The sequence below is a fragment of the Lissotriton helveticus genome, chromosome 2_1 (assembly GCF_964261635.1).
Source record: "Lissotriton helveticus chromosome 2_1, aLisHel1.1, whole genome shotgun sequence".
NCBI classification, from domain to species: Eukaryota; Metazoa; Chordata; class Amphibia; order Caudata; family Salamandridae; genus Lissotriton; species Lissotriton helveticus.
Window position 1 is genome coordinate 1,562,861,937 of NC_136059.1, and position 26,772 is coordinate 1,562,888,708.

Here is a 26,772-nt window from a genome sequence, read left to right on the forward strand (position 1 = left end):
TGACCCTCCGAGAGTCATGGGAAGCCAAACTGGGTAAGCTGGAGGATGATTATTGAGCAGAGGCAATACAAAGCCCTAGGAAGGTGGCAATACAGGCGCATTTTAGCCTTAAAATGTTACTTCTACTTCCTAGATCTTACACCTCAAGGACACGTGCACCGAATTAACCGCAGCGAAAGACATGTGAACCCGGGGTTGTGGGTAAAGGGGCACTTTTTTCCACATACTATGGGCCTGCCCTTATAATCAACAGTAGTGGAAATAGATAGTACGGATAATGGCTGAAGTAGTGGACCAAGAGGTTCCAATTGAGGACAGGTGACATACTATGTGTGACGGGAGAGGACAGATTGCTCAAATACCTACAACTGGCTCAAGACAGCATACATAGTGGCAAAATAATATAGCAAGGGCGTGGGGAGCAAACCAAACACCCCGGGGACACTGAGTGGAGCGAAGACCTGAACTGTTGCTCTGCAGCAGAAAAGGTGGTGTACCAAAGTGGGGGGTGCCCGGGGAAGTGGGACAAGATTTGGTGCCACTGAGTGGCATACAGAGGCCCTCGAGAACAATATGACCACAGATAAATCGAAGAGTGGGGTGCTCCTCCTGGTCAAGAACTGAAGTGGAACTGTGGTTAGTACTGAAATTGTTAATGTATCATCGTAATTCAAAGTGCGTTGAATGTAAACTATATCCCTGACACTACCATGGATTCTGTACATTATTCACAGCTTACCAGACCTTGGTCGCGGCCTTTTCTCGTGTACCGGTTTGTGCCCCCTCCACCCCCCCCTCCTCTTTCAGGCTTTGTCCATCACCCTCCCCTACCTCTTTCCCTCTTTCATTCTTGGTCCATTTCCCCTGCTCCTACCCCCTCCCCCCTGAATCTCTTCCCTTGCCTAGTTTTTTCTTATGTACATGTCTTTATTTTTTCATCGACATAACATGTATCTATGCCGGCTAGCCCCCTGTCCCTTGTACCCTTTTTACTAAGCACTCCTCCCCTTGTTGGGGAAAGATCCAATATTCATACCCTGGAGTCTCAGTAACCCCTCTGAGTGAGTCCACAGCGTCAAGGGAGCCACTCACAGTTGAGGTTATGGTATGGCCCCCCCTTGCCGAAGCACTCCCTCTCCCCTTGTTGGGGAAGGATCCAGTAGGTAGGCCTTGGCGTCTCAGAGACCCCTCTGAGAGAGTCCACTGTGTTAAGGGAGCCTCACGCAACAGACGTGGGAATGATTCCACTTCCCCTGGGATCACAGCTTACCGGACTTTGGACGCAGCTTCTACTCGTCTACCGGTTTGTGCTCCCATCACCCTCCCCCTCCTCTTTAATGTTCGGTCTCTCACCCTCCCCCACCTCTTTCCCTCCTCATTCTTTGTCTACTTCCCCTGCTCCTACCCCCTCTCCGCTGAATCTTCTCCCATGCCTGCTCTTTCCCTTACGTATATGTCCTTATTGCTTTTCTCAACCTAACTTGTAACTATGTAACTATGCTCTGAAACTGTGTAACCTTGTAACGATGTATCCTGCAGCTATGGTCTGATATTCATTTAAAGCGCTCCGATACCTTCGGGTCTAGCCAGCACTATATAAAACCTTTCAAATAAATAAATTTAAACTATATCCCTGACACTACCATGGATTCTGTACATTATAGTAGTTTGAATAACTGTACTGCCAAGCTTTGTTTAATAAAAAGGATTTAAAAAAAAGGAATGGTGAAAAGCCATTAAGAGAAGAACACGCACCAAAGATGCATACAGGCATGTGGGAGAATAGGAGAGGATTCCTGAGCGCTATGAAACTTCCAGCAGAAACGAGCAGGCCAAAATAGAAGTAATTAGATTAGGCTGGTGCTGAGTGTACGCCTGATTACCAGTCATTGTTGTAGGTCGTAACAAACTCATTACTACAAACTGCAGAAACACAATCAGATACTGGTTTAGGCCCAGATGCAAGTATCTGATTAGACGCTGAACGAGGGCAATATCATTCATTTTAGATAAGGAGGTAGAGGGAGAATTTAAGTACTAATCCTGTTGGCCCTTCTGTGCTTCACCCTCGGCAATCGATGAAGACAGTACCTGTCTGTCGTTATGAACCAATAGCCACAGACTACTACACTCCTGCTGAACAAGGCAGCTGCATTTCCCTTGGTATAACCAGAGGTTTTTTTTTTATTTTTAATTCTCGGTAACTGGTTGAGATAGCCTGTGCTGGGGATGCAACCGTGACCTACTTGATCCCTGGTGCCCCTGCAGGAGCGATAAGGTACCATGTCCGTCAGAGCCTCAGATAAAGGGAGGGTTTGAGACTGAATTACACCTGTGTCCCATTAGATTTAGGCCAGAGTTCACCTACAAGTAGGATTTTTAAAACACGCTATATTATTATGGACAGTATAACAAGATCTGGGCTCAATGACATGATTTGTGTGATTATAACTAGCTTAATGGAAGAAAGATAGGACAAAAACACCCAGAATGCATCAGGTCATCAAAAAAAAAAAGCCCATCACGAGAAACACCGACCAGGATGGTTTAGAGTGAGGTGATCACCTCTGAGGAAACTGGTACAGGAAGGTCAGAAAGCCAACCATGAGATAGCTTTGAGAGCTTCCAATAGCCTGAAACCTAGAAAAAGTCCTGAAGCTGGCCTGAAAGTTCTGGATTTGGTGATTACAGGCCAGGGCCGGACTGGGAATGCAAATCTGTGCTGGCAATTGAGTTGGACCGGCCGCAGGGGACGTGGAAGGATGCTGGTGGGAAACACTGCTGCTGCTTTTGGTACAGAGGGCCAATATTCCAGCACTGCTGCAAAACCGCTAACCGCCCCTCCGGCATATCGGGAAAACATCTGGTGCCCGTTACGGCCATACACGCCCTGTTACAAGCTAAGCAAGCAACCACTAGGTAATGGGGGAAAAGACAAAGGTAGAGCAATAGGGGAAAATCAAAATATCAAAGAGTCTAACAAGCTGCTCTACCTATCTATAAGAAGGCTATTCAGTCGTTGAATAAATGTATCACTCAGGCTAGGCCATGTGTTTGCACAGAAGAATAAATGAATCAATTATTGCGACAAGATTTTATTCTTGTCTCACTGATATTCAAAGACAACAAATCAATACCAAAATCATTTTTTGTTACATAATAAAATATATACAACAACAACACTGGCCCTTAGTTGTGTTAAGCCAATGGAGCATCTTTTACTTGTCTCAGATGCATGGTTTGAAGCAAGCAGCTCTCAGCTGATAGCTACCTTGTTGCATCACAAACTTTTCAGAAAGAACTGATCTCCTGGTTAGGAGGTCTTTGAAAAGAATAACAAAATTAAAAAGGTTTATTCACAGCCACTTTTGCACCATCAAATCCAAGCAATGGAGTAAGCGGCAGGTTGAGGAACTAAATGGAGTTAAAGGACGGTGTGTTACCAAGAACAGTCTGTTTACAAGTACTACAAGCACACAATATGTTGGCCAAGCTTGCAGAATATGAATGACACAAACAGTTGCTCTTGAAGCCCACAAGGAGTGTTGAGCAGAATTCGACCCGGGATCCCTGGTTGGCTGAGGTAGGTACCTTAGGTCAAATAGGGACCAGCGTTTCAACGTCAGGGAAATGAAAGTCACCTTCTGAGATAGCCCCGCACACCCCCTTGGTAGCTTGGCACGAGAAGCCAGGCTTATCTTCAAGGCAAATGTGTAAAGTATATGCAACCACGCTCATAGCAATCCAATGATGACACCACAAATAGACTCCACACAAAAGTTTTATAAAAAGGAGTATAAACTTTATATAAAAAGATATACAATAAGACCACACAATATAAATCCAACATATGCAGATTTGTAATATTTCTTCTGGCCGGTTGTTAAGCCAGCCCTTGTAAGTTCTGGCGATATTTATGAGCACTTATAAACATTCTACTGTAATCCTAACACCATGTTATGCAGATCGTAATGCTAGAATCAGGCACTTTTGCAATGTAAAAAAAAATGCAATGCGTACGCAACAATCAGGCACTTTGCAATGTAAAAATAATAATGCAATGTGTAGCACGACAATCAGGTACTTGGCAATGTAAAAATAATGCAATGCGTAATACAACCACCAGGTACCTCGTTATTCAGATGTAAGGCAATACGTAATACGCTAATCAGGTAGTTTGTTATGCAAGAATAATGCACTGCGTAATACGCTAATCAGGTAGTTCGTTATGCAGAAACAATGCAATGTGTCATACGACAATCAGGTAGTTCGTTATGCAGAAACAATGCCATGCGTCATACTCTAATCAGGTAATTTATTATGCAGGAAAGATGCAATGCGTAATACACTGATTAGGTACTTCGTTATGCAGAAATGATGCAATGTGTAATACAACAATTAGGTACTCCGTTATGCAGAAATGGAGTAATCCGTACTATACTCTGGCACCAATCACGGTGCCTCAGGCGGTCTCTCCGTCACTCGTGCTTACTCGTAGGTAGCCTCTGACAACAGTTGCCCCCAACACAGGTATGGTATAACACAAAACATGCAGCTCCGCACTCCGGCCCCGGTACTGCCACTCCCATGGCAATTCGGGCCGCGATAAGAGCCGAAGCAGAGGCTCGTGCTGCTGAAGTAAGAGAGAGGCAGAGAGTCTCCCTCCAAGCCCGTGCCCTTGGAGTCGACACATGTTACCTGGGAGGTGCAAACTCACTCTCCACGTCCAGCGGGTTGGGCCACTGATGCAATCTTTGGAACTCGGCAACGGCGGGCTCGGGCTGGCGGCTCAGCTCCTCCGGACTGCCGGTCCGGGCCGCAACTGATCAGAAGATCTCAGGCTGCCACAGGGCACCCGCACACAGCGTCGCTGAGACTTCCTTGAGCTTCGGGTGCACGATCACTGGGCACGCCACATGAAGGTCTCAGGCTGCACGAAGATCATGCGCACAGCGTCACAGACTCACTTTAACACCGGGTGCACTATAAAGCAAATCCTCACAAAGGTCTCACGGTGCACAACGCACACAGCATCAATGAGACTCACTTGGATTCCGGATGCACGCTAACAAGGCAAATCCTCACGAAGGTCTCACGGTACACAACGCACACGGCGTCGATGACACCCACTTAGAATCCAGTGCACATGTTATCTGCACAATCCTCACAAAGGGGTTCAGGATGCACAAAGCACACAGCGTCACTGATCCCTGCTTGGACTCCAGGTGCCCACGATCACAGGGCACACCTTACGAGTGTCTCAGGCTGCAACAAGAACATGCATACAGAACCGCTGAGACTCTCCTGGAAACTTTTGTGTTCCTGTATTACCGCAACAGGGAACCAGCTCACTTCGGGCCCTTGGGGATAAGTTACTTCAGGACACAGCAAAGTCATTCAAGCAGGGGGACACAGCAAACTCCCTTTAGTCTTTCCTTGGTTAAAACAGCAAACTGCAGGCCAGCCCCAGAACACACAGCAAAGTTAAGTCCTCTCCTTCAGTCTTTTAAGTTGTTTCTTCCTTGGCAAAGGTCTTCTTGAACACGAAGTAGCTCCAGTATTGTTCACACGATCACGCCATTCTCCAAAGTTCAGGGGCTTCAGCTCTCATAGTTATACCCCTCAATAGCTTTGAAGTCTGTGTTCAGGGGCACTGACCCCTGTTCAAACCAGTTCTGGGTGCCTCCCTGCCAGTGACACCTTCTTCCTTTGATTAGTGGGGTTCTGGATTCTCAATCACTCAGCAGGAGATGGGGCAATTGATTTATAGCAGCAACCCAGGCCTCTGCGCCTCTAGGGGCATCTCCTCCCCCTACACTCCAAATGCAGGTCAGCCTATTGCTGTATCACCTCCTCCACTGGGTCAAGACATTCCACGGATCCTATCGCTTTCAGATCCAGATAATCAATCCACAGCCAGGGAGAGACACACAGAAATGTTAGAGCACAAAAACTCTGCCACCTCTGAAAGAGTGGCATCTAAACACACAATGCAAAAACCACCTTCGTAAAAAGAAGTGTTATTACATTGTGAGTTCAGGCATACTAAATTTCACCTTTCCATCTTAAGCCTTTGGGAAGATAGGCTGGAAAACATATTACACAGCCTTCCCATTCTATCCTATGGGCAAGATGGGCTTTCCACAGTGGAAAAACGAAATGGAGATTATTTCACTGTCCGGACATGACACACCTTAGTACGTGTCCTACCTTTCACATGCACTGCACCCTGCCCAGAGGGTACCCTGGACCTACCATAGTGGTGTCTGATGTGCATAGAAAGGGAAGGGTAAGTTCTGGCAAGTGAGTGCACTTGCCAGAGTTGGTAGTTTACCAAACTGCGTGCAGGCACTGCAATGGCAGACCAGAGTTCCCTTTTTAAGGCTACTTGTGTGGGTGGCACAAATAGTGCTGCAGGCCCACTAGTAGCTTTTGCATTACCAGCCCTGGCACATAGTGCACTTTACTAGAGGCTGCAAACATACCAATCATGGACAACCAATTACCATTACACTTTACACAGGGAGCACTTGCACTTTGAAACTGTTTAGCAGTGGCAAAGTGTCCAAAGCATCTAAGTTGGCAACACCATGTCAGAAAAAGGTTCTAGGGGAAAGAAAAAAGTTTAGGAACTTTAGCCAAAAAGGGCCAAGTCCTACAAGCAGAGAAGAAGAGCAAAACAGATGCAATTTAGTGTATGGAGGCAAGAATAACAGACCTTGGTTAACGGGAATAGATATGAAAACTTTTTTTCTCTCATCTTCAGAAGAAAATGACTCATGGGAGCCAGAAGGGAGGGCATGCAAAGCAACCTCAAATGGTGGTACACATATGCAAGGCCAGCTTCAGCTTTTGTTAGGCAAGAGGGTGGATCTCAAGAACAATATATTATTGGGGGAAAGGATGTAACAGCTGCAAATATGGACTATGAAAATGAGAAGCTTTGAAAGTTCAGAATTTTAGCAGATCCATGTATTGGTATGTTACAAAAGTGCCTCCAAGGGCAGTTACCAAATCAATCTTAAACACGATTCTTACCTTGGAAATTAAATCAGACATGCTTTCTCTACTGCGTTTACTGAACACGGCAAGCTCTGTAATACAGTCTTCGTCAAGATGGTCGAGCTGCAGGATACATGCAAAAGGTTTAGAAATCACTTTATAGTACTTGCTAAACTATTGCCAGAGACAACGCTAACAGAAAACACAATAGGAGACGGATGTTCACCCAATTAAACCATTACATTTGGATATACGATCAGATCACATCGTCTGCTACTAAAATACTCATTAATATTGGTCTATCGCAGTACTTGGTTGCTGTGGAGAGTCTCTGAAGATCTACATTTTTTTCCAAATAATTTTTTTTTTTTAACTTATGTTAATATTTCATCATCTCAAATTTCCTGATTAAAAAAAACATTTAATAACTCCAGGAGCACATGCAATACTTGCATATCAATACATCGTAGCAGGGTGATCAGCAGATTTTTGAGGGCATCAAGAGAATTAAATATTGCCTGAAAGATGGAGGGATGCACATGAGCAGAAGAAATGCACCAAAAGATAGCTGATTTAGCAAATTGGAGAGCGTTTGTATAGAATTTGTTTCACTCAATCATTTAGCCCCAGAAACATGAACGTAAAAGGCAGGCATGATGTGCCTTGATCCGTGAATCCCCAAGCTGTAACGGCCGCTGAATATCACTGCTCTGCAAGTGAACAGGTTCTCCAACTTGATTTATCCTGTTATAACATGCATAAGAAGCAGTTTAACTTTGGCGACATTAGCCCTGTCCAATCTCCAAGTCTGCTGTTCCAAATGTTCTAACAGTCACAGCATATCATTCGCATGGGCCTGTAAATATGTAGTACTTCTATAGCGCACAAATCACCCATGAGGCATCTCGGCGCTTGTACGCATACCCCTGTGGAACCCTTCCTGGCTTTTCCCTGTGAAGTGCCCACTCCTGGGCACCCCCAAGGTGAAGCCAGGCATCCTAGCGTTGTTGGGGCCGTTGTGGAGATTAAGCAAACTATTGCCCAGAGTTGCAGAGTGGGACCCATGATGAGAATAGGCACCGAGGCGAGAATTATCAGGTCCGAGGAAATTGAGCCAGAGACCCGCCAAGGCGGGAATTGAACCCTGGTCCCGGGCTAGACCTCTGCATCAGGTTCTGCCGCTCTAACCATTGAGCCACACTTCTCCACGAGTATGTTTAATTGTATCAGTTATATTTTGCTTTTAAAACCAGTAAAGAAATATTTAACCCTTAAAAGCTGATGCAAGCGCACTAACTATCGTATGTTCGTGTAATCAGAGAGAGGCGAGATTCAGCCATAAAAAACAGTGGGCAGCAGGCAGAGTAAAAGGTTAAGGCCACACATGGATCACAGCTTGTTTCCGGTCCAGGGAAGGCATAGCTTGGCAGTTCGGGCTGGACTATTCCCATGAGGCACAGGGTCAGACTGATTTGCATATGGCCATGTCTGAACTGGGTTGGCAGATTGGGCTAAAGAACGATGATGGAATAAGCCCATATCTGTTGAATGGGTGTGAGTGTTTGATTGGTTCAGATGCTCCGTCCATCACCACCCCCTTTTGTACCGCTTTGTTCGCCATAAGTTGGCAGGCAATGCTCAGACGCGAGTCCCTTGCTCACTTTGCCACTGGATTCAAGCAAGCCTGGTTGAAGACGGCTGAAATGCCAGAAACCGGTCCTAGGAAGCTTGTTTCCGGTCCAGGGAAGGCAAGGCTTGGCAGTTCGGGCTGGACTGTTCCCATGAGTCACAGGGTTAGACTGATTTGCATATGTCCATCATTGAACTGGGGTGGCAGAGTGGGCTAAAGAACGGTGATGGAATAAACCCAGATCTGTTGACTGGGTGTGAGTGTTTGATTGGTTCAGATCCTCCATCAATCACCACCCCCTTTTGTACCGTTTTATAGATTACAGCGCAGTTTTTAATAGAGTGGATAGGGCTATTCTCTGGAAGAAGCACGCAGGGTAGGGTACACCATTGAACTTGCGAAGAGCGATTACATCACTATATACAGAGACCTGGTTTTGGGTGAAAACCAGTGCAACAACAGTAACACAGAAAGTCAAAACAAATTGTGGGCTAAATCAGGGTTGTGTTTTGACACCAATGTTGTTTGATCTATACACAGTGGACCTAGGGAAAGTCCTGGGCGGTTGTAGTTTTCTTCCCCCTAATCTAAGTTTAGTACGATTACAAATAATTCAATACGCCAATGACATTGTGGTCATGGATCATACCAAGTCAAGTTTGCAAAGGGCTTTAAACGCTTTGGGTCAATTTAACAAGGCAAACCATTTATTGGTAAATCAGTTTAAAACTTAAGTCCTGATGTTCTGGGGCTACCGAAGGAAGAAGCTGTCAACTTGGCAATTGGAAGGTATGACCTTCATACCAGCAAGGCATTATAAATATCTGGGCATGTAGTTTAGTGAATCTGGTTCTGCAGTTGCCCAAGTTAAAGATCTTAACAAGAAAGCGGCAGCTATTACATATGGAATTGGTTAACTGAATCACTTATTATGTAGTGCTTCTGTGTCACCAATTTAAAGAGAAATAAAGGCAACATTAACCGTAGCCCTGCAGTATGGGCATCTGGCCTATCCTGGTGCACTGGAGGATGCGTTGGAGATATGCCACATTAGAGCACACAGAACAAGAATTCGTTAAAAAATCTTTTGATATCATTTATGAAAAAACCTGGCAACCACTTATTGAGGCGATTCTGTTACTTAAGATTGAGGAGTCTGCCTTGGGGACAGAGTCATCCCATATCGGGTATGGAAAACCGTTATTATGCAAATGAAAGTCTTCCTTGGAACAGGGTATACGGACCGTTGAGTGTCGAGGATTGGCACAGCCCCCAACAGATTCCTATCATGTTGAGAAGCTACAAAAATATTTTTCGGATCTTATTAATGCAAATACTCTGGACCAAATCCTTAACATGAGCGTGCTTGCTCCTCCAATAAGAGATGTTAACCCGCGTTGGGCTGGTTTAGGGGGTGACATAGTGAAGGCTATGCTACAATTATTGGGAATTATAGCTTCATCTGTTATGCTGGTTCCCTGCCCTAGACCAACAAAGGACACCACTGCTGAAACCTATCTTTTTGGCACGGTGAGTTTGTTCTGGTGTACAGGCATCGTCCTTCTGCTTTGGCAGTAGATCACCCGGGAGGCTGGTAAGATGTGCTAAATTTGTGAACATTTTAAATCGATTACTGTTGAATACCTGGGGGATATCTTTTCCTCTGAAGCAACAACAGTTATCAATTATACCCTTTATAATTATGGTGCTTCCTGCTCAAAAGCTGGGGTGTAAGTAAGAGTGGATTTGGAGTATATTAACCATCTAGGATGGATGGTGGTGTTAGCAAGGTTTAATCCCTTTTAGAAGGAACATTTGGCATTTAAGGCTCCTAACAGAAGATTAGGTAGGGTATCTAGGTGGGTCCCCTTGGTGAGGGAGGCACCAGGAGGGTAGGGCAGAGGTAATGGGGGGGATAAGGCTGGTAGGCATTAAGCTCAAACAAGAATATTGGAGGCTCTAAGTTTGACAAGACTAGAGTGCAACAATCATTTTGTCCTCCTAAAATGAACTGCGCCACCGGTCCCCATGGAAAGGATTTAGGCACATTTTTACTTGTTTACCGTTGTTATAAAACAGATCTACGTATAAGTTCCCGACTTTATACAATGAACATTTTATATTGAATATGAAAATTAGAGGTTATGAGGTTATTTTCTACTTTTATGACGGAAATCAATCATTCCGATTGGGTTAGATTGAGGTTCTTGGCACTTTAATAAGGCACATCGCATAGGTTACCTGAATAATTGTCTATTGTTAATGTTATTGTCAATTAAGTTTTTGAAAATGTTGTGCATCATGTTGATTGTTTTAACTATTTTATGTCTAACTGTTATGGTTTTAATCAACAATACAATAAAAATACTAACTAATCGGATCAGTTATATTTTAGGTTTTTATTTGTAAAATCGTAAAGAAATGGTTAACCCTTAAGTGCTGATGCTCCCAAACAAACCCCTTCACCTTCCGCGCAGTGCTGAGTTACATATTTATATTGGATAGATAGTGATTACGCCTGCAAGAACTTCTTTCCACAAATTATATCCAGGCCAAATGCGTCCCCAATTTAATTCCCACATTTTGGCGATTCTAAAATACTCAGGGTTCTCCCTGGAGAGAACGGATTAAATAGGAAAAATGTTGGATTTTTTTTATTTTTTATTGGAGAAGGTGTGAATTCTCGTGCAAGAAAGTATGATATTTGTTTGACTAAAAATTACACCCACAAAAGGTTAACTGTGTTGAGATCGCCTCCTTTACAGCTTTCAGGAACAGGCAGTTTTTAAAAGTAAAAAATCAAAAATGACCACCGTTTTTATAACTTTCTAAGCAGTAGTCAGTATTTCCTTTTTGTTTATACCCACGTACAGTTTGTGGGGGCATAAAAAGTGAACCAAATAAGTACTGAATTTATCAGGGGTCATTCATGTATACCACTCATGGTTTTCTCAAAGACACTAATTGTTGAAACCAAAAACCAATAAAAAGTTAGTACTGAAAATGGAAATGGAGGACAATTTTTCATCTGTAATTTTTGTCCCAATGACTAATCTACAAAAGTGATAACATTACCTCTGTCAAACTCTTCCAGTCATAGGGATATTTAGGGTGTGTTGGTTGTCCAAAAACATTCAATACCCAGAGCCATCAACCGAACTGGAGTTTATAATAATTTTTCATTGTGAGCAATCATGAACCAAATTCAGAAGGGGAGCTCTAATGAATGAAAACAGGTACAGCGGTAAGGCCATGCATTGTTGAGACTTGTGCAACATTCTACATTTAGGAAAAGTGTTTATTTGCACAACTGTGAATTAAGGGTTATCTATAACATCATGTGACTCAGAGAATGTTTTGTAAAATGTGCTTTCTTACACATTGCCTCAAAATTTGAAAGCCAAAAACTAATATAAATGTAATTGGCATTTACAAATGTTCTACTCTTCTGGGTATCAATTTGAGTAGGTGGGCCTACCATCTTTGACATGAAAAGGCCCCAAATGCAACATGAAGACATGAAGGGTATTTCCTTGGAATTGGAATCTTCCTGAAGTTGTGGGTAGCTGCAGTATTTGGGCCTGTATTTGGACAACGTGTAGTCCGCCTTGTCTCTGAAGAGATGCGAGTTATCAAAAGGCATGTCCATAAGACAAGCTTGGACGTCCCCTAAAAAGCCAATTCTCAGCCAGGCGTGGCGCTAGAAGGCCACTGCCAAAGAAACCTCTCCGCCCAGTGAGTTGGTTGTGTCCAGACCAAATTGGATCATGAAATTCGCTGCATCTCTCCAGTCTTTAATAGCTTGGGAAAGTAAGGCCTCCTCCGGAACCATGGGCAGCACCCGCACAACTGAATCCCACAGAAAATGGGAGTAACGGCTCAAAAGGCACGTGGTGTTCATGGGCCGCAGTGCCAGGCTGGTGAAAGAAAAAAAAATATTTCCTAAGGTATCCAGTCTCTCGGATTCCCTATCCGGTGGAGTGGTAGAGAATGCGCCAGGATTTTCATGGGAGGCGGAAGCTTGGGCCACCAAGCTCTCCAAAGTAGGGTGTTGCCTGAGGCAGGGCGGGGTGGTGACTGGCAATCATTCTGTTCACAGGAGCCCCTGTGTAGAATTTGGACCAAGTCCAAGCAGGATGTTTGGGAAGGCTTTATTAATTGAGAGAAGCTGTTCTGAGGGGATCACTCCCGGCTGAAGCACCTCAGTCAAAACGTTAGTCTTTACTGCCACTGAGGGTAGGCTCAGGTCCAGGACCTCGGCCGCACTTCTCACCACCACAGCAAATAAGGCTCCCTCCTCTGTAGCCACAGTAGGAGGAGAGACCATGCCAGTATCTAGAGAAGGGTCAAGTTCGTGGGCATCTACCAATTTCTCACCCCAGTCCATTTTAGCATCTAAGGGCTAGTACTCTTCAGGGCCCAGCAGCCCCTCCCAATCCTCCAGTCTCAGCCCATAGGAATAGGGCTCTGGCTCCAGCCTGGAAGGCATGGCTACAATCAGTGTCTGAGTCGACCGACGTCCCTCTAGATCCGCGTCTGAGTCAGGGATGACAATGGGGATGATGCTGGCATTTGAGCTGGCGCTGGGGAAGGTCGAGGCGGTATGACCAGTGCTGGTCTGGATCCAGGGACGGAACTGTCAGCGGAGAACCAGTGGGAGTTCAAATAGGAGGTGCATAGGCTCTTAGAACTTTCACAATTGGGCAAGTGTAGCTCGGGCTCCTAGAAAGTCAGGCGGTATGGAGCCAGCGCAGGCTCAACTGCAGAGCCAGGCCTCAATTGACAACGTTCCCTTGTCAGATGACTTCGATGGACAGGACTAAGAAGGATCTCTTAGACTTCTTACTTTTGTTTTTCCTGTGGAACTTACCAGAGGATGACTTAAGCGTGCGAAAAGGATCTGGGGCTACACAACAGATCTTGGGAGCTTCCTATCGAGGGGGTGACACGTCGAGCATCAAGGAGCTTGAGGGAGCGCACCCTCAAAGCCTTGCGGTGCCCATCATGCAAGTAAAAAGCAGGTCTTCGAGTTGTGGTCGCTCTCGAGGCACCACAGGCAAACAAGCTGCATGTCCATCACCAACATCGGTCTATGACAGGGGCCGCAGGGCTTGAAGCTGGCCTTCCTAGTTGACATGCTGCCACACCAGGAGAAGATTCTCAAAAAGACAAACAAAAAGTGGTAAAAGGTTGGTCAAAAAATGCCTGGGGGTTGTTCTTTCTGGATCTGCACTGACTGGCACCTATATAGACACTGAGCATGTAATTTCCGGACAGACAGACTACGCCATGTGCAGCCGAACAATGCCACCTACCGGCGTGCAGGGGTCCTGCGCAAGGAAAAAAAAATACAGATATAGTCTGATGCCTAGAAAATAATTCTCTGGTAAGGAATCTAAGTCTAGAGGGCTCTATCAGATGTGAGAGTCTGTAACTTGCCAATTCCATTAATCAAGTTTACGTGTTCATAGAGATTGAATGAATGTATGACGTTACAACGAATTCCGTTGCAACGCATGCCTTTACCACGCATGCATTACAACGGATTTTGTTTAACACGCATAACCTTTAACTCGAATACATGCGTGGTGACGTCATACAGAAAACGGAAGTTTATTTTCCGATTTCTCTTATACGACACTGATTTTCTGCATATCGACGTGACTTCAGGAGTTTTTTTTTATTGGGGGGAGACCCCCCAAGCCCCCCCTTTTTTAAACTTTTTTCCTTTACCACATATGCCTTTACTACAAACCTCGTAGTAAAGGTATGCGTGGTAAAGGCTTTCGTGGTAACCACGCATGCGTTGTACTGCATGCGTGGTTAATGATTTTGTGGTAACGGCTTCGTTGTAGTGGCCGTTTCCCAGATTGAATTAGGTGGTAAAAAGGTAGTTTACACCACATCTTGAAATTTGATGTGGTGGAAAAAGTATTTGTAGAGGAATGAGAACGAAAAACAAGCTTTGTTGGAGTTCAAAGGCAGTGAGGAAAAGTCCATACAGGTATAGATAATGAATTTTACTCAGTGAGGAATTTTTTTTTTCAACAGACTGAACTCTAAGTCAAGCGGTCCCAATTCATATGTTTGCATGCATTAGGGGGACCACTTTCAATGTGTGTTGCTAGTGTGGGGCCCGGAAGAGAGGCTTAGCAACAGTCAGAGCATAGGGAGCCTACGCGGATGCCCGCTCAAGATGGTGGTGCGCTGAGTTGGTGTAGCGCATCAACCTGTATGGAAAAGACAACAAGCAGGCTCAGCCTGATAATGGGCAGCTCTCTACCTGCAGAGGACCTCTTAGCTGTCATGACTGGCCAAGGCCGGACTAGTGTGCCCTTGAAGTAACGATCAGTGGGGCCACGACAATCGTGGGACAGCAGTCCCCAGGTGAACTCCTTCCAGAAACATCTGAGCATCAGGTGGGGTTCAAAAGACCAGAGACTCCACCAACGCCACCACACCCTGGCTTTACAGCCAGCAGTGGAGATCCCAAAGTGGTGAGGAACGATAACTTGCAAGACGGGGGAGATGCCCACCACATCCCCCCGACTGGTGCGCGTAATTTGCCTAGCAGGCAACAGACGCACTCGCCTCAGATGGCTGCCCCCTACAGTTCGGAGAAGGGGGCACTCACTACAATGGGACAGTTCGAAGCAGGGATTTGCCAGCTTAGTCCATCCTACAAGGGGCTCCTAGCAGAGACCTCCCACGGTATGTGGGAGCAGGACAGTCCTCATGGTTTGTGGACGTGGGTGACCTGCCCAGGTACACGGTGGGAACCAGGGGTGCACACTGGGACTTTTTAGGGGAACCCCCGACTCCAGAATTATATGCAACTGAAGTGGGTCAATCGTGAACAGACGTCAACTTGAACCACTCAGTTGGATTAGCACCTACATCGCCCTAGAAGTTGACACTCGCAACATACTGCTCTGCTACAGCCAGAAGGACCTTAACCGGAGACCATAAGAGGACAGACAGTACATGGGCCGACCAAGACTGGCCCAACCTGTCCGTGACCCGCACATTGGAATACATCACCAACTCAACTCTCACCAGTCAATTGCTAGCGTTCTAGTACCACACAAACAGACCCCACCCCCGCCCCCCGGTTTCGGGGTATCACCCCTCAACAGCCAGGCTAGGTTGAAAGGCAGCACTGGAACAAGTTCAAAGAGTAAGCAGCCCACCAAACTCCCACCTCTCTACTTCACAATCTCCTACCAGGGATCTGGAGGCAACAGAGAACCGACCTTAATGGGGGCCACCTATATTGATGGGGCTGAGGGGAAACATTGCTCGGGAGATCCGCGGAGTCTACACAGCTTGAAGATGGGAAAGAGACATCGCGGGCCTGGAAGAGAGTCACTCTGGTCAAGTGTGAACAGCAGCTTTTCTGCTATACAGAACAGGTATTTTTCCGTTTTTGCCACTCTTCTCGGCACATGTACCCTTTAGGGACTTACACTTACTGCATGAAGCAGGCTGCAACAACCACCTTTACAAAGTTTCTTCTTTTCTTCCAGTTGTTGGGCTGTTATTCGACCGGCCCCATTCCTAATGTTTACTATTGATCTTGTCATGTTGGGGGTTTTCGGGTATTGCGAGGTGTGGTAGATGTCTATTCAGATTTGAATGGCTAAAACTGGCATAAGAAATCCTGATTAAAAAAAACATTTAACAAAACAAGTCTAGCAAGCAGTACCACCAAAACAAATAGTGGCTGAAATGAAGCAGAGTTGTACTTTTATATCGACCATTAAAACAAATGCCGCACCTCTTCCCTAGGCAGATAATTCAAAACAAATACACGACATGAACAGGAATTATAAAAAGATATACTATTAACGTCAAATAAACATTTTAGTTTCGGCTACTTGGAACCGACTTTCGAATACAACCATTGAAAGGAGGTGGGCAAGAGCTCCGAAAAAGCAGTTTACATGATTCACGAGCGGCACCCGGTGGCCAACAAAAAGCAATTTCATGAACAGCGTTCTTAATTCTCAGAAAAGTCACCACAACGAATGGTCTTTGCCATCTGTAACGGGTTTGTATTTTTAGTCCTCCTTGCATGTCGGGTCCACTAGGAGAAGTCGGATTAGCAATAGATTTTAAAATGTATCAAGACTTAAATAATTATAGAGTGCTCCATTTCAAGCCAAACGCAGATATAAAATATAAACTTGGTTTCTTTAAAAAAAAGGAGCTTCGATAAACATACATATAAATTCTCATAATATGAATCAAAAGGAACCATGGACCGACACACATTTTTATACAGCAAGGGTAACGTATTCTGCGCGGCTTTAGGGGCAGCTGTATGCTACAACGGTGACTGTGCTGCAATCTCAAAAAGAAAAAAAAAAACAGTCTACGTACCAGATACAATATTTGCCGTAGAAAAAGTGTAGAGATATAGGACAGGCACGGAGAGAGAAACAGTCGCTGTACATTACATTTGGCATCAGCTATACACTATACATTGCATCTGACACCCTTTCAGGATGTTTGAGTCCGCATGCAGGCCCAACCGGGCTATAGTAGGGAACAACTCTTTGGTAGGCTAACCCGGCACAGCGGTTGTGAATGTATTCTTTGTTAAAATATTTAAAATAAAAGGAAATTGGGTACCAAAAATTGGGTAAAAGAAGCACAAATTTCACAGCCCTTGAAACAGCGAAAATGTGGTATGGCACAGTATATAAACATAAGTTCTTATTATTTCAGTATATGCTTATCTAGCTGCAGGACCGTGCCTGTAAACTGGGATGCTCCTGTGTTTTTGTACTGATGCGTTTCCCCTTTCCTGTCAGCTTTGCTATAGGTTACAGCTTGCCTTGTGTTCAGCTGCGTCTATTCTCATCCAACTACCCCTTTAATCCAGGGTGGTAAGTGTATGAGCGAGTCATGAAGGCACTTTCAGTGTCAGCTGCTCGCCCTTAGTCCGTAAACAGGCAAGAAAAGATATCATAAAAGGCACACACATGAAAGACTATAAAAACACATTTAAAAAATCTCCTCTACAAGAAATTCTGCTGTTTACATTTATTTTGGAAATGTGAAAAAATATAGCATTAAAACTTTACTAGCAAAAAAAAAAAGTGTAGAGCATTAATGCTAATTAAATGATGACTAAACAAGTACAAAACTTCATCGCCAAGAACCAGTCACGCCTGTTTTCCCAGGTACCCAAAAGCTAATCATGTAAACTGAATGTCCATTAAGCTACTTTTAACCACCAGCAATCTATTATTAGTAAATGCTTTGATGCAGACCTCCCGAACGCACAGCGGCGGCACGCAGTGGTTCAAGTAAACTACCCATCTGCCCAGCCAGGTACTATCTAATCATCTTTGCACACAGAAGTGGATTGGAACTCAAGGAAATGAAAACACAGAGGGCCTATTAACCTTGCTCTGCCCCCCTGAGCGAATCGAGTGCTAAAGGGGAGTATCCAGTAATCCAGTGGGGTTCAATAGTACGGTGACCTCAGGACACTACTAGTGTAAGATTTGAGAGGGTCACACTTGGAGCCCAGTAGTGTACGAGTGCCTCGAGATCTCACAGGCAGACTAATGTGAATAACAGGATGTAAGAATATTTAGATATGAGAGTGGCAAGTTAGTGAATTACTTAGCAGTTCAGACCAAGAGTTTTGCACAAAGGACCCTCTGCCCAGTGTGTGCCAATCACTTCCAAACAGTCGTGTCGACCTGCCAGCAAGTTAGTTTCTTCCTTAGCCATGACGCCAATAGACCAGTAATGATGGTAGGCATATTCCAGGGGCGACTAAGTGAACCAGCATATCTGCATCATAAACAGCTTCTTTATCCTGTATGAAGGTCAACTCGTAAAATCCGGGCTGATGCATTTTACCGTGGCAGATGTGGAATTCAGGCATTCCTATTAAGCACACAATATACATTTCATTAATTTCCTGAGCAACCTTGGGCAAAAGTGCTGGAGTAACTATATCAGATGACAGGACAGTACAGATCTCTGAAGACTGCGATGCAATAGTGGGACTTTAACCCCAGCTTTGAAGATCAAGGACTTCCAAAGGGAAGTAGGGATTTAATCAATCGATCCAATGCTATGAAAAGGGGACAGTGGGGAAGAGGAGACCGTTTCACATCACTGAACATGCTGGGCTTCTCCGTTGCCCGGGAATGCTGTGATTGCTAGAGAGCAAAAGCTGCTTTAGAGGGCCTTTTGGAAGGCCTTCACCAGCTAATTCGGTTGGAATTCTAAATATTTAGTTTTCACCACCCACTTTACACAAGTACATTTTTATCATGCAAATTCTACAACACGTATGCAAACTGGTTAGGAAGGGGAAGCAAATGCATGTATTATTCAAGGCTGTGACAAGTAAGGTATTTCTCAACAGAGAAACATGGTAATACGTTAAGTCAGGTCCACCTTAAATAGTACTGGAACCAGTAGATCTGACCGTAAGAAATGAATAGTCTACATTTCGCAATAGGTCTGGAAACCTTTCCTTCGAAACATTTCGTAATTAGTCAATTCTTTCACATCTATTCACCTATCCCCAATTTCTATTATACACTTAGCAAGATGAACTAACAACTCTACATACATTTCAAAACCATATAGTTCCAGGAGGGAAAGGGCTGTAAACTAAAAGCTCAAAATGCTTACAGATTCGGGTAATAGAACAGCAATCAAATTCCAGACTCCACCAGTGGCAGCGCATTTTTCATTAAATAGCATTAAAACAAGTCTATAACATGACACAGATGTATAAACAATAAAAGAATCAGCAATCCAAGAAAAACATTAAAGATTCCAACTTACCGGACATCTACTTTGCCACTCAACAGGGCAAGAGTACCCCTGTAAAAGCCACGGGTGATTCAAGAGATGTCCAACCGAGATCCTCCTCTTTGGGTCCACCTAGATTAGGAGGAGCTCATGTCAAAACAATACTCCATTACAAATCCTCTTGCAACCGAAAAGCATGGAAACATTTCCAAAGATATACATGTTTCAATACATGCAAATGAACTGGAGTATATTGAACTGTGCTTAAGGGGGTACTACTAGCTTCAATTTATTAGAACAAAAAAAATACTTCATCACACAAGTTCTTCTGCATCTCATCGATCAGACAAATCCACCCACTGTGTTTTAATAAAGTACTTCTGACACTTACACTTCGCTTTCCAAAGGGAAACATCACAAATATTGGTGCTGAGCATTTAGAGCCTATGACCTGGATCATTATGTGAGCTGGAGCATTATAGGAACCAGACCAGCCTTCTAGTTCATAATTTGGTGATTATTTAGTCCAAAATACCTAGATATTTAGGTTTGCACACTTCCCAGAATAAAACTCGGATAAACCTTGAAGCTCTTCCGTGCACATGGTCTGGTAAGGTCAGGAATAGACAATGAATGATTTCCCAGCCAAGCTTTCAAAGACCCCATGCTGTATCAGAGCTTTGAGACAACAGGGTCTAGGCATTCATGCAACATCCTTTGATGTAGAGAATGATTCAGTGAGAGAAGGTCCTCCTTCAAATTAACTTTCCTTTTTTGCCCCAGCAAATCCAATAGATGATCATTCACACGGTGATCTTGGTACGATCACTGTAAAAGAGGAGGGCTCTGAGAATCCAGCCATTGAAGTCTCTCTTCTTCTTTGGAGGGATGAGTTGGAGCAAAGAATGCACGGAGCGTGATATTTTGCCAGATATAAAAAGGAGTGACCATCTTCCGAAAAATAGAAACTCGCATGCTCAACACCATTTTGTCCGGAAAGAATGACATATACAGCAGGTGACAAAGAATGCCTGTAGCTCATTCACATGCAGCTCTGATGTTTGGTGATAAGGAAGACCTTCTTGAGAGTGACCAGTCACAATAGACAGCTGTGCAGCAGTTCAAACAGGGTACACATTAGAAAGGACTACATTAAGATCCAACTGGGGCGTGATGAAAGGTGTAGGTGGGAACAAACATTATAAATAGGGCTCCCGGTTTTATGGTATTTATTTGCTAAGCATTTCCGTCTGTATTTATCCATAGTTATTTTTGGGTCGTTTTATTGGTATTTATCCATATTTATTTTCTGTTTTGAGAATAAATGGAGTCGCAAAATGGTATATTTCCACATTTATTCAATTGATACTTTGGTGCCTGTAGCGTTTAAGCAAATTAGGCAGCCAAATATAACCAAACACTACACCAACAGGTAAATATTAGCATTATATCCAAATATAGGTTAAAGGCTTATATTTAAGGGTAGCCTGATCCTGTTTTTAGATCACCATGGTGTATCTGCATAGCAGTTGGTCTGTAATTAATAGACGGATACAGAATCACTCACAAGCACCACCATTTTCTGTATTTTTTCGCCTTTAAAAATAAAGACAGACAGGAAATAGATTGGTTTCTGTCTGTATTTATTTGTAAAAACTGAAAACTGGAAGCCTTAATGATGAACCATTCAAAACTCACACTTCGTATAAGGCAATTTAAATGAGGGCTGATCTGAAAACCTCAAAAAAGCTGGAAGAGTAGAAAAGTAACATTTAACTGTGCCCAAAATAAGTACTGGCTGGTCTAGGAACACAACAAAAAGCAATACTCCGGATAGAATGGGTTGAAGTGGGTAAACCAGCAGAGTACTGCACACCAAGTCACAAATTTGTGCCAACAGCAGTCATATACTGATTTTGTAAAGTGATGCCTGGCTGCCAAAATAACTCCAGGAGGGAAGTTGAATGTAGTCAATTGTCACTGCTCAAGCTCCAAGCATGAATATTGAGTACCCTGCTTCTGTGACAGAAGATCTTCCCAAAGCAGCAGTTTGGTAAGAGAACAATTACTCATGCCCAGGAGTTCAGTGTACCAGCTCTCTTTGGCCAATCCAGCCAGCATTAGAGGTGTCAGCAGAAAGCCATCCTTGAGTCTCGAGCAGCACTCTAGGCAAAATGCTTCTCTGAATAAGAGCCTCCTTACCAACACCAACGTGCAAAAGCACGGGCATTGCCCATTCTTGGCATTGGCAAAAAGATCAGCTACGGTTCTCCCCACTCCCAGAAGATTTCCCGCTCCATCCCTTGGAAGACACCCAGCCCTATCTCTGGTTTTTGCTGCCATTCGTGATCTGCTAGATGCAGATGGCTGAATTCATCCACTCTGGTGTGTAAAGTTCCCACCATGTAGTGATCCACCACGAACATCCATTGAAGATCCAGCCATTTTTTTTTTTTTTTGCAGAGTTTTATATAGCGCGAACTAGAACCAAACCGAATCAGTTATCAGAGCGCTTTACATAGCACCAGTTACGTTACATGAGGACACACTTTCATTTTAGGCACGGGGAGATTAAGTGATTTGCCCAGAATCACAGGAGGTTTTCTGGCGTCGTTACCGAGGCTCGAACCGAGTTCCTCCAGGTCCGAGGTCGAGCGCCTTAGCTGTTAGGCCAACCCCTCTCCCCTTACTTAAATCAGTGTTAGACTATCTAAGATCTCCATGTAGGCCCTTTTCTCTTCCTTGCTGCCCTTCAACTGGTCAGTCTTTGCTTGGCAATTGGATGTGCTGGATTCCTATTCAGGGATAGGCTTCCCCCTGCCTTTCGCTGTGTTCTCTCACATCAAAAGTGAACAACTAATGCAGTAAGCGAATTAAAGCAAGCAGTTGGCACCGCAAGAATATAAACCGTATAATCGTTTTTCAATTGCCTTCTAATAATCGCAGCTTCTGATCAAGCTGAAAGGAAGGAATAAAAACATATTTAGAAATAAGAGGGTGTTCTCAGAAACCTGACCAAGATTCCAGAGAGCACTCAAGACTTTTTTGGGTAACCAACAAAGTGATCGAGTTTTAGCATTAAATACCCAAAAGACGCTCAAAAACAATTGAGTTTTCCTTCAAAGAGCAAAGATTAAAGATAAACTACAAGACATCCATCCTACATGCAGTTCTATCTTTGGTTACTGTAGATAAAAGCCTGCTTTGCATGGGTTGTGGGTGGATGCATAATATAAAAGAGAATGCCGCAAATTCTTAGTCCTTCAATTTCTAGAAAGGAGAATAATCAGGCTCTTGTCAATAAGGAGGTCATTACCTAGTGCTGAATAAATAATATGAAGACAGTCCTGAAATCTATTAAAAACACGCAACCAATTTCGGCTTGCTTGCAAGAAATCTGAAAAAATCCACTTTTAAAAACCTTTGTGGTGCTTAAACTAAAAGCACCCTGTTTTATTAGCATCCTTGGTAAAGAATAGGTTATAAACCAGATACAGAGGATACACTTTGAAATTAGCAGAACAAGCACATTGTTTGCATGATTACCTCGGAGCATCCAATAAGTAAGTTAACTGCCCTATCTCTGCATAAACAGGACTAATGGTGGGTAATGCCGGTTGCATTCTATATATGCTTACCCTTTCATTAGCTGTCAGCTTTCAGAGCTCTAGTTGGTAATATGGTTTGACTGGATAGTTGTGCTTGGGGCCTACATTAATTAGATGGAAAAAGAATTAACTAAACAACCATTGGTAAAGCCAATAGGTCTCGCCTATGCAAGAGCAATTGGCTTTGTCAATGTGTTTTGGCAATGTTGTACACCAGCGTGGCTGCTGTTCAGCATTGGTAAAATGCTAATGGAGTAGAGTAGAGCGGAAGGGCGGAGTACTGTGTGGTGGAGGGGCACAGAGGAGAGTGGAACAGAGGGGTGAGGCATCAGGTGGTGTGGAGCGAAGTCAGGTGGTTTGGAGGGGAAGGTAGAGGAGAGCGGAGGGGCGCAGAGGGACATATCATGTGGTAGAGCGGCATGGGGTGTCGTAGAGAGGCGTATAGTGCAGTATGCATGGTGTGGTAGCGCACTGTCATTACAGGCAGCACATTTTGTTTGAAATAACCATTGCATTTGCACTTACAGGTTTACTGATAAATCTATACAGTGCACAAACAAAAATGTGTGGAAATGGCATCACCTAGTGTATTGATTTGTTTCGAATGTATTCAAATATTTGTTTCTAACACAATTACTTCACTTGTGCTTTCCTAATTGTGGTATGTTCTGAAATATTTTCACAGAACATTTACAAACATTTAAATTGTGTTGTGTGCTAGTAAAAAAAAAAAAACTTTCTTTCCTACCCCTAGTACCCAGAAATATTGTCCCATAAATCCTCTCACTTTGAAGTAAGACAAAGATAAGTAAACACCAACAACCCCCAGAAGACAAAGCCTGACATTTGGCCTTGTCCTAGAATTCATTGCAAATGTGATAAGAACAAACATTAAAAGCTTGTTTACAGAAAGCAAGAACTTGTGGAAGAATACAAGGACAGAGTCATAGAGGTGGTTAATAGGCTATGCTCGGCTTGAGGGAAAGACATGCTGGGCAGCCTAAAACAAATAAAGCCAGCAAACAGAAAGCAAGCAAATGTGAGTTACAAACCACAAAGTCAATAGTAAGCAATGGGCAGAAAGCTTTCAAAATGTCCCCAAGTCTTTTCGCAACCATTTCGCATTATCAGAGGTGTAGTCACTCCTGACTGTACACGACCCAGTCCTACTTGTTGTAGTACTACTTGGCAGTGTGGTTGTCCATGAGCATCTGTACCAGCCTCCCCTTGATGAACAGCAGAAAGACTTTCAAGCCAATTGGATGGCAAGCAAATCCAGTAGGGTGATGTGGAGTCAGGCTTCTGCTGGAGATTAGATGCCTCTGCTCTCCACTGCTACCAGATGGTCTCCCCAACTCAGAAGTAATGCATTTGTCCCCACTGTCAGCTCAGCAGGAACTAAGGAGAGAGGTCTGCTGCTGACCCAACCACCACTGCAGGTCTCTTGCATTATTCTGTGAAATCCGGACTCGACTGGGCAGAACTCCCTGGTGCTGTGCTGACAGGGTCCACATATGCTATCTGATTCACCAGCAGGAGGCCCATAGCCCCTGCAGCCTCAGTCGCCTTCACTGCAATCAAAGACAGAGACTGAGACATCTGCATCATAGCCCGAATACCCTGGACTCTCTGCTCAGGGGCAAAGGCACAAAAACTGCACCATTCCCAGAACAGCTCTGATGAACGAAAATGACTGGAAAGGAGTCAGGTGTGACTTTGGCGCATTGATAATGAACCCCTACAATATTTGGAGTGTCACCATAGTCTGGAGGTTGGTGATGGCAGTCAGAGGAAAGCCCATCTTCAGCAGCCAGTTGTTGAGGCAGGTAATACTGGGACCCCCTGCGCTGCGACCACCACCATTTTTAGGGAACCCACAAAGTGCACCGGTGAGCCCAAAGGGGAGCACTGAACTGAAAATGCTCCTACCCCAGCATAAACCGCACAGAGTCTGACAGCCTTGAGGATGGGGATGTGGAAATAAGCATCTTGCGGGTTCAGTTATACCATCTAGTCTCCAGGATCAAGGGCAGACCAGTCCTAAGACCGGGGGAGCATCTTAAATTTGTATTTTCGCAAGACAGCATTAAGCGGGTGCTTGTCTAGATCAGGACAGAAGTCTTCGTCCTTCTACACTAGAAAATAGCAGGAGTAACAGCCAGCCCCTATTTCAGAAGTAGAGACCCTCTCTGGCTTCTTTGGCCAAAAGAGCTTGCACTTCCTGCTGTAAAGAAACTGCTGGTTCGCAGTCAGCAGACTTATGGAAGTCATAAGGTGCCGTGTGGTGAAAGTAGTAAGGTGTAGCCCCAAAGGACTATTTGCAGGAACAACTTGTCCAAAGTTCTTACCACCCACAGAAAAAAAAATCCCAGATCCTGCCTCTGACAGGACGGCTGTGTGTCTGGAATGACACTAAATTGATTTCTCAGCTGGAGGGGCAGGGGTCAGGGCTGCAAATTGCCCCTTCTGTCTGTGATCCACAGCCTTAGCTAAATATGGCTGTGGAGCCTGCTGGAAAGGTTTCATATATTCATTTATTTGTTTTAGAAGTTTCATACAGTCTGAACATGACCAGGGTATCAGAGCGCTGGACACAAAACAGTTAGGTCCAATATACAAGGTAAAAAATGCATGAAAGAAGTGAGGGGACAATGCAATCACATTAAACAGATAGTTAAAAACACACAGTAACTTGGTAGATCCATGTTCCAAAGGAGTCCATCTGCAACTGATCAAGCAAGTTGATACATAATCACTAATAATGAAGTATTCCTAGTGGAGGAGAACATTAAGCAGAAGCGTTTTTACTTCTTCTTTTGAATAATGAAGAGGGGGGGATCTGTCCTAGTTTCAGGTGGAAGTGCATTTCATATTCTTGGAGCAAGGCCAGAGAAGGAGTGGGTTGTAAGTCTAATTTTTATTGAACTTCTGTGGTTTCAGCAGTAGGGAGTTAGAGCTTCTTGAGGAGCGACTACCACTAGATAGTTCACGTTCTTTTAGCCAAGTAGACAGCTGTGTTGTAGTACAGGGCCTTATGAGTCATGCAAGCTACCTTAAACTGTATTCTAGCTGCAAATGGGAGCCATTTTAAGTGGTTGAGGTTAGGGGAGATGTGGTCGAATCACTTGAAATAAGCTATGAGCCTAGCAGTTGAGTTCAGTGTAGCCCTTAGAGGGCCCAACCTTACTTTGGGTGCGCCCTGCCAGTGTAGTGCTTCTGTAATCTACCCGACAGGTAGGAGCCAAGGCTGGGCCAGCATTGGTAGTAGTTGTGAATCGCGGTGAAGATCAGTTTTAATTCTCCTCGTCTTTCCAATGAAATAGGAGAAATCCTCACTACTCTGCAAGGATCCAATGTCAGCCCAACAGTTAGATTGCATAGTGTTTGCTGTTTGATGATTTTGACAAGTCTCCTGGGTGTATTTTTGTCATTGTGCCCTAAAATATTTTGCTTTGGGGTTTCGAAAGTGTTCATTGCAGGAACTTCTTGCCAACCTCAGGTGCTTGCGATGGGAGGTGGAGGGAGATAGTCTTCATGATCTTTCCGCAACCCGTTCCTCATTGAGGTGGTCACTGAATCAGGGTTTAGTGTTTGCACAGTATTCTTTTTGTCTGTTTAGGAGCGATCATATCCACGGTTTTGGTCATACATTGTATGTAGTGATCAGTAAGAACATTAAGATTTGTCATGTTAGTTGAAGGCAACATGATGTACTAAGTAGAGGTTAGATCGTGAGGGTTAATA

General features: G+C 44.2%; 1 protein-coding gene across 1 annotated transcript in view; it reads right to left on the reverse strand.

Annotated features, from left to right (window-relative positions):
* Nucleotides 1-26,772, reverse strand: part of MELK (maternal embryonic leucine zipper kinase) — a 281,942-nt gene that overhangs the window by 116,707 nt on the left and 138,463 nt on the right. Inside the window, exons 10-11 of the mRNA XM_078676533.1 lie at nt 19,454-19,552; nt 7,039-7,125 (exon numbers count right to left, since the gene is read on the reverse strand). Coding sequence (XP_078532659.1) covers nt 7,039-7,125; nt 19,454-19,552 — 186 coding nt within the window. The remainder of the gene's footprint in view (nt 1-7,038; nt 7,126-19,453; nt 19,553-26,772) is intronic.